We start from the raw sequence: 13,877 nt of genomic DNA on the forward strand, positions 1-13,877 counted from the left end.
TGCAGCAGAAAATGTTACATAGCTGTATTATCTAGTTTGCTTTACAATACTAATTAAAAGTAGCTCGTGACTTGAGTATAAAGGACTCACTCGAACACTAGGGACTTGGAACTCGACTCGGACTGGAGGTTTAGTGACTTAACTACATCACTGCAGTGTAATAACCATTTATATTACCATGTCATTTCTTAGTAGATATGGGTAATCTATACCATGTCATCTCTTAGTAGATATGGGTAATCTATACCATGTCATCTCTTAGTAGATATGGGTAATCTATACCATGTCATTTCCTAGTAAATATGGGTAATCTATACCATGTCATTTCCTAGAAAATATGGGTAATCTATACCATGTCATTTCTTAGTAAATATGGGTAATCTATACCATGTAATTTCTTAGTAAATATGGGTAATCTAGACCATGCCATTTCCTAGTAAATATGGGTAATCTATACCATGTAATTTCTTAGTAAATATGGGTAATCTATACCATGTCATTTCTTAGTAAATATGGGTAATCTATACCATGTCATTTCTTAGTATAGATTACCCATATTTACTAAGAAATGAAATAGTATGGATTACCCATATTTATTATGTAATTTCTTAGTAAATATGTGTAATATCTATGTCATGAAATAAAGTGCTACCGGAAAGACATCCCAAACTGAACCATTGTCTGAAGATGCAACGATAAGAGCACAGATAGAACTAGCCTGGGTACCAGACCTGTTTGTGCCATCCTTCCACTCCTGGCATGTGGCAAGGAGTGGCAAGGACTGGAATGATGGCACAAACAGGTCTGGTACCCAGGCTAAGCTAGAACCAAGTCACCGCCCCACATCCTACTCACCTGAGCGTGCTGTCTTTATATTGACCGACTGGAAGCCTCCGTTAAGGGCTGACGAGTCGATGTCAGAGTCAAAGTCGCGGTGGGTTTTCCGGTAGACGAAGAGCGCCACGATGACGGAGATGACCAGACACATGATGACAGCGATGACGATGCCTACGTAGAGAGCCATGTTTTCTGTGCTGGGGGCCGCTGTGACAGAGACACAGAGAGGGAGGGACACAGTGAGAACCTGGTTAGAATTAAACCTGATTAATACTTTAAGGCTGAACTAGGGCTGCCCCGACAAAAAAAAAAAACTTGGGTCGACCGAGTGTCGTCTGTTCCAATTGATTGATCAACATTTTAAAACGTGTATTTTCCCATATATAGACACACCCTATGTTTGAATAAAATCAACTATATGTAGGCTACTTTGCCTGATGCTTTATGCACTGCAATTAAAACATGAAGACACACAAATGAATAAAGAGAGGGAGCCAGAGATATATATATATATAGCCTAACCAGAAGAATGAAACCTGTTCCCGACCCTCCTTCCGCTGCCCGCTGCTGCTGGCTTCTACACATTCTGCCATTACACTCCTGAAGTTGCCTGTAATAGGCTACGCCAGCGGTTGGCAACCTAATCCATTTGGAGTGCCAAGTTATCCTACCATTTATACTGATCTGCGTGCCAGTTATGATTTTCATAACCACATCTTCGTGGAACAATTTTCATTTAATTTGTAATAAAAGTCTTCATATCTCAAAATCAATGTCAATGGAAGAAAGAGCCATTCCTATACAACCTCTCCATCTCCGTGAGTTTAGGGTCCAGTTTGAGTTGATCTGCCAGAAGTTTCTTGGCCTTGACTTCTGTGTCATGCCAAGTTTCAGTCTTTGTGTCCTCAATTCCATCGATTAAAACGTTATTGCGCCTCAATTGGTTTTCGAGGTAGTTTCCTCTGGAAGAGTGCTTGTCAAGTGTTGTGGTTTTGAATGCAGTCTGGCTGGTGACATTCATGCCCTTTAGCTCCTCCACCTCTGACTGTGTAAACACCAAACTGTTTAAATTCCATTACATCCTTAAACAGATCATCAACCCTTTTATTCCTCTTCGACATTGATCTTTGCAGCATTTTTCTGTCTGGCATTAGCCATGCTACAAGCTTGTTGTGAGCTAAAATGAGTTCGCAAACAACCCACACCCCGCCTCCTGAAAACAAGCTCTGCCAGTGAAATGGCAAACACACACAAGCAACACAGACTTGATGTCACATGCACCAGTACGATAAACAGAGAGAAGGCAGAGGACTTACTCGCTCTATGGATCCTGGCTGCACTTTACTAAACGAGCGGGAAATCACCAACTCGCAAGTTACTCCTAGCAGTATGCAGGGCAGTAAATCAAAACACCGGTAAAAGATGCTTGGGAGAGACATTGTAGGAGCATTCACTTACCCACTGAACGAGTAGCGTGAACGAGCACCGTGAACTTCTTCTCATACATGGTAAAATGATTCCCTACTCTATTCAGTGCTTGTTCTCTCACATAAACTGAAATTGAGCGAACAGTGTAGAATTTTAGCAACCAGGAAATGACCGAGGGATTTCTACATTGGCCCCTTCCACTAGATAAACACAGCGACAAACTCAAAACAGCTTTCCCATTTTGACAGATGCCGCTCCGCGCGAGAAGTCAATAGGTGAATATCACAGCCAATCACAACACTGGCGGATAAGTAAATGTAGCACCTTTAATAAGCCTGAACATTTCAAAAGTGACATTTTTTATATCAAACCCGAGGCAGACCCATAAAGTTTTTATTGATGGGTTGACTGTGCTGCTAAATGGGGGGGCTAAAAGAATTCAAAGGGCTCAGTGGAGAACAGGACCAGAATACATGGCTGAGCTCCTACACATCATCAAGGAGGAAACAGTCTAGTACAAGTGACATTTCAAACACGTTTAGTTATGCCACTTGCCTCATCTATGGCGTATTCAGCAGGGCTAGATTTAGTCAGCAGTTAGAGGGATGAAGAAAGGAAATAATAAAAACTCAGTCATAAAGTCAAATCTGTCATACAGGCAGGATTTCGTCACAATATTGACAATAATCCAGATCATAGATCTTAAAATTCCCACTCAGATTTACACAAGGGTCAATGATAACCTCCTGCCACTAGAGGGAGATATAAACCACATTTGTTCCCACTGGTAGAATTGCCCTCTACTATGGCTGTCATCTTCATGACCTGGAACCATTATGGGGTGTACGGGGAAGTTGCCCCTGAACATGGATCTTGGGTCAGTTTTGCATTTCCCCCACTAATGGCTAAGGTAAGGTTTGGGGAAGGGGAAGCTGATCCTAGATCTGTACCACAGATCTCACGTAGAATGTCAACCATGAACAGGAAGAAGAGCAGAGAGACACTAACTGTACCACCTATCACATAACAGATGATCTCTTACATCACAACGGCTCCTTAGTCTGTTCAATTCTTAACCTCAAAGTGACAACAATAGTTCCCAGTTGAGTGCAGTGGTTCTCAACTGGTTTTGCCTCGGGACCCAAATTGAACCAGGTTGTCTGAGTCGCGACCCAATATTCACATCATGAAAAATAATCGCCAAAATACAAATCTGGAAAACTAATTTTAATGCTATATTGATAGTAAATGTAGCAATTAAATGTCAAGGTACATACACTATATAATGTTGTGATAGCCTGGGCTATATTCCCTACATATACTATATAATGTTGTGATAGCCTGGGCTATATTCCCTTCATATAATATATAATGTTGTGATAGCCTGGGCTATATTCCCTACATATAATATATCATGTTGTGATAGCCTGGGCTATATGCCCTACATATACTATATAATGTTGTGATAGCCTGGGCTATATTCCCTACATATACTATATCCTGTTGTGATAGCCTGGGCTATATCCCCTACATATACTATATCCTGTTGTGATAGCCTGGGCTATATGCCCTACATATACTATATCATGTTGTGATAGCTTGGGCTATATTCCCTACATATACTATATAATGTTGTGATAGCCTGGGCTATATGCCCTACATATACTATATAATGTTGTGATAGCCTGGGCTATATTCCCTACATATACTATATCCTGTTGTGATAGCCTGGGCTATATTCCCTACATATACTATATAATGTTGTGATAGCCTGGGCTATATTCCCTACATATACTATATCATGTTGTGATAGCCTGGGCTATATTCCCTACATATACTATATCATGTTGTGATAGCCTGGGCTATATTCCCTACATATACTATATCATGTTGTGATAGCCTGGGCTATATTCCCTACATATACTATATCATGTTGTGATAGCCTGGGCTATATGCCCTACATATACTATATAATGTTGTGATAGCCTGGGCTATATGCCCTACATATACTATATCCTGTTGTGATAGCCTGGGCTATATGCCCTACATATACTATATCCTGTTGTGATAGCCTGGGCTGTATTCCCTACATATACTATATCCTGTTGTGATAGCCTGGGCTATATGCCCTACATATACTATATAATGTTGTGATAGCCTGGGCTATATTCCCTACATATACTATATAATGTTGTGATAGCCTGGGCTATATTCCCTACATATACTATATCCTGTTGTGATAGCCTGGGCTATATGCCCTACATATACTATATAATGTTGTGATAGCCTGGGCTATATGCCCTACATATACTATATAATGTTGTGATAGCCTGGGCTATATTCCCTACATATACTATATCCTGTTGTGATAGCCTGGGCTATATGCCCTACATATACTATATCATGTTGTGATAGCCTGGGCTGTATTCCCTACATATACTATATCCTGTTGTGATAGCCTGGGCTATATGCCCTACATATACTATATAATGTTGTGATAGCCTGGGCTATATGCCCTACATATACTATATCCTGTTGTGATAGCCTGGGCTATATGCCCTACATATACTATATCATGTTGTGATAGCCTGGGCTATATGCCCTACGTATACTATATCATGTTGTGATAGCCTGGGCTATATGCCCTACATATACTATATCATGTTGTGATAGCCTGGGCTATATGCCCTACATATACTATATCCTGTTGTGATAGCCTGGGCTATATTCCCTACATATACTATATCATGTTGTGATAGCCTGGGCTATATGCCCTACATATACTATATCATGTTGTGATAGCCTGGGCTATATTCCCTACATATACTATATCATGTTGTGATAGCCTGGGCTATATTCCCTACATATACTATATCATGTTGTGATAGCCTGGGCTATATGCCCTACATATACTATATAATGTTGTGATAGCCTGGGCTATATGCCCTACATATACTATATCCTGTTGTGATAGCCTGGGCTATATGCCCTACATATACTATATCATGTTGTGATAGCCTGGGCTATATGCCCTACATATACTATATCCTGTTGTGATAGCCTGGGCTATATGCCCTACATATACTATATCCTGTTGTGATAGCCTGGGCTATATGCCCTACATATACTATATCATGTTGTGATAGCCTGGGCTATATTCCCTACATATACTATATAATGTTGTGATAGCCTGGGCTATATGCCCTACATATACTATATCCTGTTGTGATAGCCTGGGCTATATGCCCTACATATACTATATCCTGTTGTGATAGCCTGGGCTATATGCCCTACATATACTATATCATGTTGTGATAGCCTGGGCTATATGCCCTACATATACTATATCATGTTGTGATAGCCTGGGCTATATGCCCTACATATACTATATCATGTTGTGATAGCCTGGGCTATATGCCCTACATATACTGTTGTGATAGCCTGGGCTATATGCCCTACATATACTGTTGTGATAGCCTGGGCTATATTCCCTACATATACTATATCCTGTTAGGATAGCCTGGGCTATATGCCCTACATATACTATATCATGTTGTGATAGCCTGGGCTATATGCCCTACATATACTATATCATGTTGTGATAGCCTGGGCTATATGCCCTACATATACTATATCCTGTTGTGATAGCCTGGGCTATATGCCCTACATATACTATATCATGTTGTGATAGCCTGGGCTATATGCCCTACATATACTATATCATGTTGTGATAGCCTGGGCTATATGCCCTACATATACTATATCCTGTTGTAACAGCCTGGGCTATATTCTCTACACACTGTTCCTTTTTCTCTGGTGTCAGATATGCCAGAATTAGCAGCATTATAACTTTACTAAAGTTCTTACTACTCCCTCTACTGCAGCCTCTGCACCAGGCAGAAACATCTGACCCCCTGCTACACTTCCCCTAGGTACAGATCCAGGATCAGCTTCCCCTCCCACAATCCTAACCTTCACCATCAGTGGGGGAGTTACTAAACTGACCCCACCCTTCAGCAACTGTCCTATACGGCCACAACCATCAACGTCTCCCAGACCTGATCACATGTGGCGTGTCAACAGTAGTCCACTGGGTTCTCCTCTAAATTGGATCTGGATGAAACATCCATCTCCTCTCAATCATGAATTTTCAATTTTTTTGCCGTTTCAGAAACATGGTTGACTGAAGAGACAGTCCAGTAGACAAACAATATCCCACTGACTGGGTTGATCAATCATGTGTGAGGGGGGACGCTCCATCTTCAACGTTTCTTCTGACAGTAGCTGGGAGCTAGACCCACTACATGCACGCACGCCTGCGTGCACACAAAGGTCAGGCTTTGTGCATGCAGGGGGGAAGGGACGGAAACACTCATGAACGAGTCAGGAGATCAGATTGATCCCATCGACCAAGCCTAGCCTCTAATTAAGACAATATGCAGATGGCTTATGCACAGCCAGTGGGGCTGAGGGTAGCAAGGTCTGATTACCTGGCAACCTCTGCTGCCCCTGGGGGTAGCACATACACGCCACAAAATCAACGGCTCTGGGTCTCAAGCCCCCCTCTATTGATTTCTGGACTTTTCTTTCTGTCCCGCTAGGCAGATTGAGACAGGGGAGGCTAATGCAGCTAGCTGCAAGTACCTGATCAGCATCCAGACTAGCTCTAAAGTGGACGTAGGTAGCTAAACAAGATGGAGGGAGAGAGAGTTCTGTCTTCAGTCAGGGTAATCACCATTGGCTAATCCGAGCATTGATACCAGAGGAAAAGCAAATACTTTCATGTGGGTCACTGAATAATGAGGAGTGAATGAGGGTGAAATGGAGGGCACCAGCACACCCCTAGCAACATCTAGCTCCCATCTGACACCCCTAGTAACATCTAGGTCCCATCTCTGACACCTATAGCAACATCAAGCTCCCATCTCTGACCCCTAGCAACATCAAGCTCCTATCTGACACCCCTAGCTCCCATAATATAATGATAATATAATATGCCATTTAGCAGACACTTTTATCCAAAGCGACTTACAGTCATGCGTGCATACATATTTATTTATTTTGTGTATGGGTGGTCCCGGGGATCGAACCCACTACCTTGGCGTTACAAGCGCCGTGCTCTACCAGCTGAGCTACAGAGGACCACCCATCTCTGACACTAGCTCCTTTCGCCTGTTCCCTACTGTAAGTATGACATCCTGTTATCCAAGATTTTACAAAGAAATATAATATTTACATTTGAGTCATTTTTGGACATTCTTACGGTCAATGCATTCAGCTAAGGTAGGTAAGACAACCACATCACAGTAACTGACAGGAAAACTGTCCTCCAAAAAGAGCAGCTATTTCTGAAATCAGTGCTAGTAAGAAATAGAAAAATACAAATAATTGCTAATCTCTTCTGAAAAATCAAAACACCGGTCAAAGATGCTTGGGAGAGACAATGGTAGGAGCATTCACTTACCCACCGAACGAGTAGCGTGAACGAGCACCGTGAACTTCTTCTCATACATGAATTTCCTTTAAACCAGGTTTAGAGTAAGGCTCGCTAAACTAGTTTATCTAGTTTCTACTGTAGCCTAGGTCTTGATGGGTTACTGAACAAATAGTGAGGGGATACATCCTTGACTTCTTAAATACCGTATTACAGTACGTTACTGTACATGTTACTGTATTACGGCACATGTTACTGTATTACGGTACAGGTTACTGTATTACTGTACATGTTACTGTATTACTGTACATGTTACTGTATTACGGCACATGTTACTGTATTACGGCACATGTTACTGTATTGCGGTACAGGTTACTGTATTACGGTACAGGTTACTGTATTACGGTACAGGTTACTGTATTACTGTACATGTTACTGTATTACTGTACATGTTACTGTATTACGGCACATGTTACTGTATTACGGCACATGTTACTGTATTGCGGTACAGGTTACTGTATTACGGTACAGGTTACTGTATTACTGTACATGTTACTGTATTACTGTACATGTTACTGTATTACGGCACATGTTACTGTATTACGGCACATGTTACTGTATTGCGGTACAGGTTACTGTATTACGGTACAGGTTACTGTATTACGGTACAGGTTACTGTATTACTGTACATGTTACTGTATTACGGTACAGGTTACTGTATTGTGGTTCATGTTACTGTACATGTTACATAAAATGTGTAATTATAACTTAAATACTGTTTTATTTTATACTATTATGTATTATGTTATATACAGTGTGACACATTTCCTTCATTACATTTACATTTTTAGTCATTTAGCAGACGCTCTTATCCAGAGCGACTTCATGACACCAATAGCTAAATAACCTATAGTGGGAGTGCTAGAATAAAGATATGGAACATTTCTTCCTATAGTACAATCCCCTCCCACAACCTCTCCACCTCCCTACAGTTATTTCACATATATCTCCCCGCTGTGATGAGAACACTAGGAGCCCAAAACGCCAGCATCAGAATGTATAACTAAGATTAATAGATGTCTTTGAACATGAAAAGAAAATGAGCACAGAACAAATTATCTGCCAATGAAATCCTGAGAATGATTATTGTGTTTAATATCTAAGCTCATAGCTCAAGGAGTGTGAGAGATAGAGTCCTCAGTAAAACTCTCTCTCACATCGAGATGAGGAGGCTGTAAAACCACAGAGACACTGGAACCTCTCTGACACTAGAGACCAGTATAGTGGGGCTGAGTGGAGGAGGAGGATACACTAGAGACCAGTATAGTGGGGCTGAGTGGAGGAGAAGGAGGATACACTAGAGACCAGTATAGTGGGGCTGACTGGAGGAGGAGGAGGATACACTAGAGACCAGTATATTGGGGCTGACTGGAGGAGGAGGAGGATACACTAGAGACCAGTATAGTGGGGCTGACTGGAGGAGGAGGAGGAGGAGGATACACTAGAGACCAGTATATTGGGGCTGACTGGAGGAGGAGGAGGAGGAGGATACACTAGAGACCAGTATAGTGGGGCTGACTGGAGGAGGAGGAGGAGGAGGATACACTAGAGACCAGTATAGTGGGGCTGAGTGGAGGAGGAGGAGGATACACTAGAGACCAGTATATTGGGGCTGAGTGGAGGAGGAGGATACACTAGAGACCAGTATAGTGGGGCTGACTGGAGGAGGAGGAGGATACACTAGAGACCAGTATAGTGGGGCTGAGTGGAGGAGGAGGAGGATACACTAGAGACCAGTATATTGGGGCTGAGTGGAGGAGGAGGATACACTAGAGACCAGTATAGTGGGGCTGAGTGGAGGAGGAGGATACACTAGAGACCAGTATAGTGGGGCTGAGTGGAGGAGGAGGAGGAGGATACACTAGAGACCAGTATAGTGGGGCTGACTGGAGGAGGAGGATACACTAGAGACCAGTATAGTGGGGCTGACTGGAGGAGGAGGATACACTAGAGACCAGTATAGTGGGGCTGAGTGGAGGAGGAGGATACACTAGAGACCAGTATAGTGGGGCTGACTGGAGGAGGAGGATACACTAGAGACCAGTATAGTGGGGCTGACTGGAGGAGGAGGAGGATACACTAGAGACCAGTATAGTGGGGCTGACTGGAGGAGGAGGATACACTAGAGACCAGTATAGTGGGGCTGAGTGGAGGAGGAGGAGGATACACTAGAGACCAGTATAGTGGGGCTGAGTGGAGGAGGAGGATACACTAGAGACCAGTATAGTGGGGCTGAGTGGAGGAGGAGGAGGATACACTAGAGACCAGTATAGTGGGGCTGAGTGGAGGAGGAGGATACACTAGAGACCAGTATAGTGGGGCTGAGTGGAGGAGGAGGAGGATACACTAGAGACCAGTATAGTGGGGCTGACTGGAGGAGGAGGAGGATACACTAGAGACCAGTATAGTGGGGCTGACTGGAGGAGAAGGAGGATACACTAGAGACCAGTATAGTGGGGCTGACTGGAGGAGGAGGATACACTAGAGACCAGTATAGTGGGGCTGAGTGGAGGAGGAGGATACACTAGAGACCAGTATAGTGGGGCTGACTGGAGGAGGAGGATACACTAGAGACCAGTATAGTGGGGCTGAGTGGAGGAGGAGGATACACTAGAGACCAGTATAGTGGGGCTGACTGGAGGAGGAGGATACACTAGAGACCAGTATAGTGGGGCTGACTGGAGGAGGAGGATACACTAGAGACCAGTATAGTGGGGCTGAGTGGAGGAGGAGGATACACTAGAGACCAGTATAGTGGGGCTGACTGGAGGAGGAGGAGGAGGATACAATAGAGACCAGTATAGTGGGGCTGACTGGAGGAGGAGGAGGATACACTAGAGACCAGTATAGTGGGGCTGAGTGGAGGAGGAGGATACACTAGAGACCAGTATAGTGGGGCTGAGTGGAGGAGGAGGAGGATACACTAGAGACCAGTATAGTGGGGCTGAGTGGAGGAGGAGGAGGATACACTAGAGACCAGTATAGTGGGGCTGACTGGAGGAGGAGGAGGATACACTAGAGACCAGTATAGTGGGGCTGACTGGAGGAGGAGGATACACTAGAGACCAGTATAGTGGGGCTGAGTGGAGGAGGAGGATACACTAGAGACCAGTATAGTGGGGCTGACTGGAGGAGGAGGAGGAGGATACAATAGAGACCAGTATAGTGGGGCTGACTGGAGGAGGAGGAGGATACACTAGAGACCAGAATAGTGGGGCTGAGTGGAGGAGGAGGATACACTAGAGACCAGTATAGTGGGGCTGAGTGGAGGAGGAGGAGGATACACTAGAGACCAGTATAGTGGGGCTGAGTGGAGGAGGAGGAGGATACACTAGAGACCAGTATAGTGGGGCTGACTGGAGGAGGAGGAGGATACACTAGAGACCAGTATAGTGGGGCTGACTGGAGGAGGAGGATACACTAGAGACCAGTATAGTGGGGCTGACTGGAGGAGGAGGAGGATACACTAGAGACCAGTATAGTGGGGCTGACTGGAGGAGGAGGATACACTAGAGACCAGTATAGTGGGGCTGAGTGGAGGAGGAGGAGGATACACTAGAGACCAGTATAGTGGGGCTGAGTGGAGGAGGAGGATACACTAGAGACCAGTATAGTGGGGCTGAGTGGAGGAGGAGGATACACTAGAGACCAGTATAGTGGGGCTGAGTGGAGGAGGAGGAGGATACACTAGAGACCAGTATAGTGGGGCTGAGTGGAGGAGGAGGATACACTAGAGACCAGTATAGTGGGGCTGAGTTGAGGAAGAGGAGGATACACTAGAGACCAGTATAGTGGGGCTGAGTGGAGGAGGAGGAGGATACACTAGAGACCAGTATAGTGGGGCTGACTGGAGGAGGAGGAGGATACACTAGAGACCAGTATAGTGGGGCTGAGTGGAGGAGGAGGATACACTAGAGACCAGTATAGTGGGGCTGACTGGAGGAGGAGGATACACTAGAGACCAGTATAGTGGGGCTGAGTGGAGGAGGAGGAGGATACACTAGAGACCAGTATAGTGGGGCTGACTGGAGGAGTAGGAGGATACACTAGAGACCAACATAGTGGGGCTGACTGGAGGAGGAGGAGGATACACTAGAGACCAGTATAGTGGGGCTGAATGGAGGAGGAGGATACACTAGAGACCAGTATAGTGGGGCTGAGTGGAGGAGGAGGATACACTAGAGACCAGTATAGTGGGGCTGAATGGAGGAGGAGGATACACTAGAGACCAGTATAGTGGGGCTGACTGGAGGAGGAGGATACACTACAGACCAGTATAGTGGGGCTGAGTGGAGGAGGAGGAGGATACACTAGAGACCAGTATAGTGGGGCTGAGTGGAGGAGGAGGAGGATACACTAGAGACCAGTATAGTGGGGCTGAGTGGAGGAGGAGGAGGATACACTAGAGACCAGTATAGTGGGGCTGAGTGGAGGAGGAGGAGGCTACACTAGAGACCAGTATAGTGGGGCTGAGTGGAGGAGGAGGCTACACTAGAGACCAGTATAGTGGGGCTGAGTGGAGGAGGAGGATACACTAGAGACCAGTATAGTGGGGCTGAGTGGAGGAAGAGGAGGATACACTAGAGACCAGTATAGTGGGGGTGAGTGGAGGAGGAGGATACACTAGAGACCAGTATAGTGGGGCTGAGTGGAGGAGGAGGATACACTAGAGACCAGTATAGTGGGGCTGAGTGGAGGAGGAGGAAGATACACTAGAGACCAGTATAGTGGGGCTGAGTGGAGGAGGAGGAGGAGGATACACTAGAGACCAGTATAGTGGGGCTGACTGGAGGAGGAGGATACACTAGAGACCAGTATAGAGGGGCTGACTGGAGGAGGAGGAGGATACACTAGAGACCAGTATAGTGGGGCTGAGTGGAGGAGGAGGAGGATACACTAGAGACCAGTATAGTGGGGCTGAGTGGAGGAGGAGGAGGATACACTAGAGACCAGTATAGTGGGGCTGAGTGGAGGAGGAGGAGGATACACTAGAGACCAGTATAGTGGGGCTGACTGGAGGAGGAGGATACACTAGAGACCTGTATAGTGGGGCTGAGTGGAGGAGGAGGAGGATACACTAGAGACCAGTATAGTGGGGCTGAGTGGAGGAGGAGGATACACTACAGACCAGTATAGTGGGGCTGAGTGGAGGAGGAGGATACACTAGAGACCAGTATAGTGGGGCTGACTGAAGGAGGAGGATACACTAGAGACCAGTATAGTGGGGCTGAGTTGAGGAGGAGGATACACTAGAGACCAGTATAGTGGGGCTGAGTGGAGGAGGAGGATACACTAGAGACCAGTATAGTGGGGCTGACTGGAGGAGGAGGATACACTAGAGACCAGTATAGTGGGGCTGAGTGGAGGAGGAGGAGGATACACTAGAGACCAGTATAGAGGGGCTGACTGGAGGAGGAGGATACACTAGAGACCAGTATAGTGGGGCTGAGTGGAGGAGGAGGAGGATACACTAGAGACCAGTATAGTGGGGCTGACTGGAGGAGGAGGATACACTAGAGACCTGTATAGTGGGGCTGACTGGAGGAGGAGGAGGAGGAGGATACACTAGAGACCAGTATAGTGGGGCTGACTGGAGGAGGAGGAGAATACACTAGAGACCAGTATAGTGGGGCTGACTGGAGGAGGAGGATACACTAGAGACCTGTATAGTGGGGCTGAGTGGAGGAGGAGGAGGATACACTAGAGACCAGTATAGTGGGGCTGAGTGGAGGAGGAGGATACACTACAGACCAGTATAGTGGGGCTGAGTGGAGGAGGAGGATACACTAGAGACCAGTATAGTGGGGCTGACTGGAGGAGGAGGATACACTAGAGACCAGTATAGTGGGGCTGAGTGGAGGAGGAGGATACACTAGAGACCAGTATAGTGGGGCTGACTGCAGGAGGAGGATACACTAGAGACCAGTATATTGGGGCTGAGTGGAGGAGGAGGATACACTAGAGACCAGTAAAGTGGGGCTGACTGGAGGAGGAGGATACACTAGAAACCAGTATAGTGGGGCTGAGTGGAGGAAGAGGAGGATACACTAGAGACCAGTATAGTGGGGCTGAGTGGAGGAGGAGGATACACTAGAGACCAGTATAGTGGGGCTGAGTG

At 45.6% G+C, this 13,877-nt stretch overlaps 1 protein-coding gene across 1 annotated transcript in view; it reads right to left on the reverse strand.

Annotated features, from left to right (window-relative positions):
- Positions 1–13,877, reverse strand: part of unc5ca (unc-5 netrin receptor Ca) — a 157,967-nt gene that overhangs the window by 47,781 nt on the left and 96,309 nt on the right. Inside the window, exon 7 of the mRNA XM_084177519.1 lies at positions 856–1,044. Coding sequence (XP_084033645.1) covers positions 856–1,044 — 189 coding nt within the window. The remainder of the gene's footprint in view (positions 1–855; positions 1,045–13,877) is intronic.

The sequence above is a fragment of the Coregonus lavaretus genome (assembly GCF_964263955.1).
Source record: "Coregonus lavaretus genome assembly, chromosome: 14".
In the NCBI taxonomy this organism is placed as follows: domain Eukaryota; kingdom Metazoa; phylum Chordata; class Actinopteri; order Salmoniformes; family Salmonidae; genus Coregonus; species Coregonus lavaretus.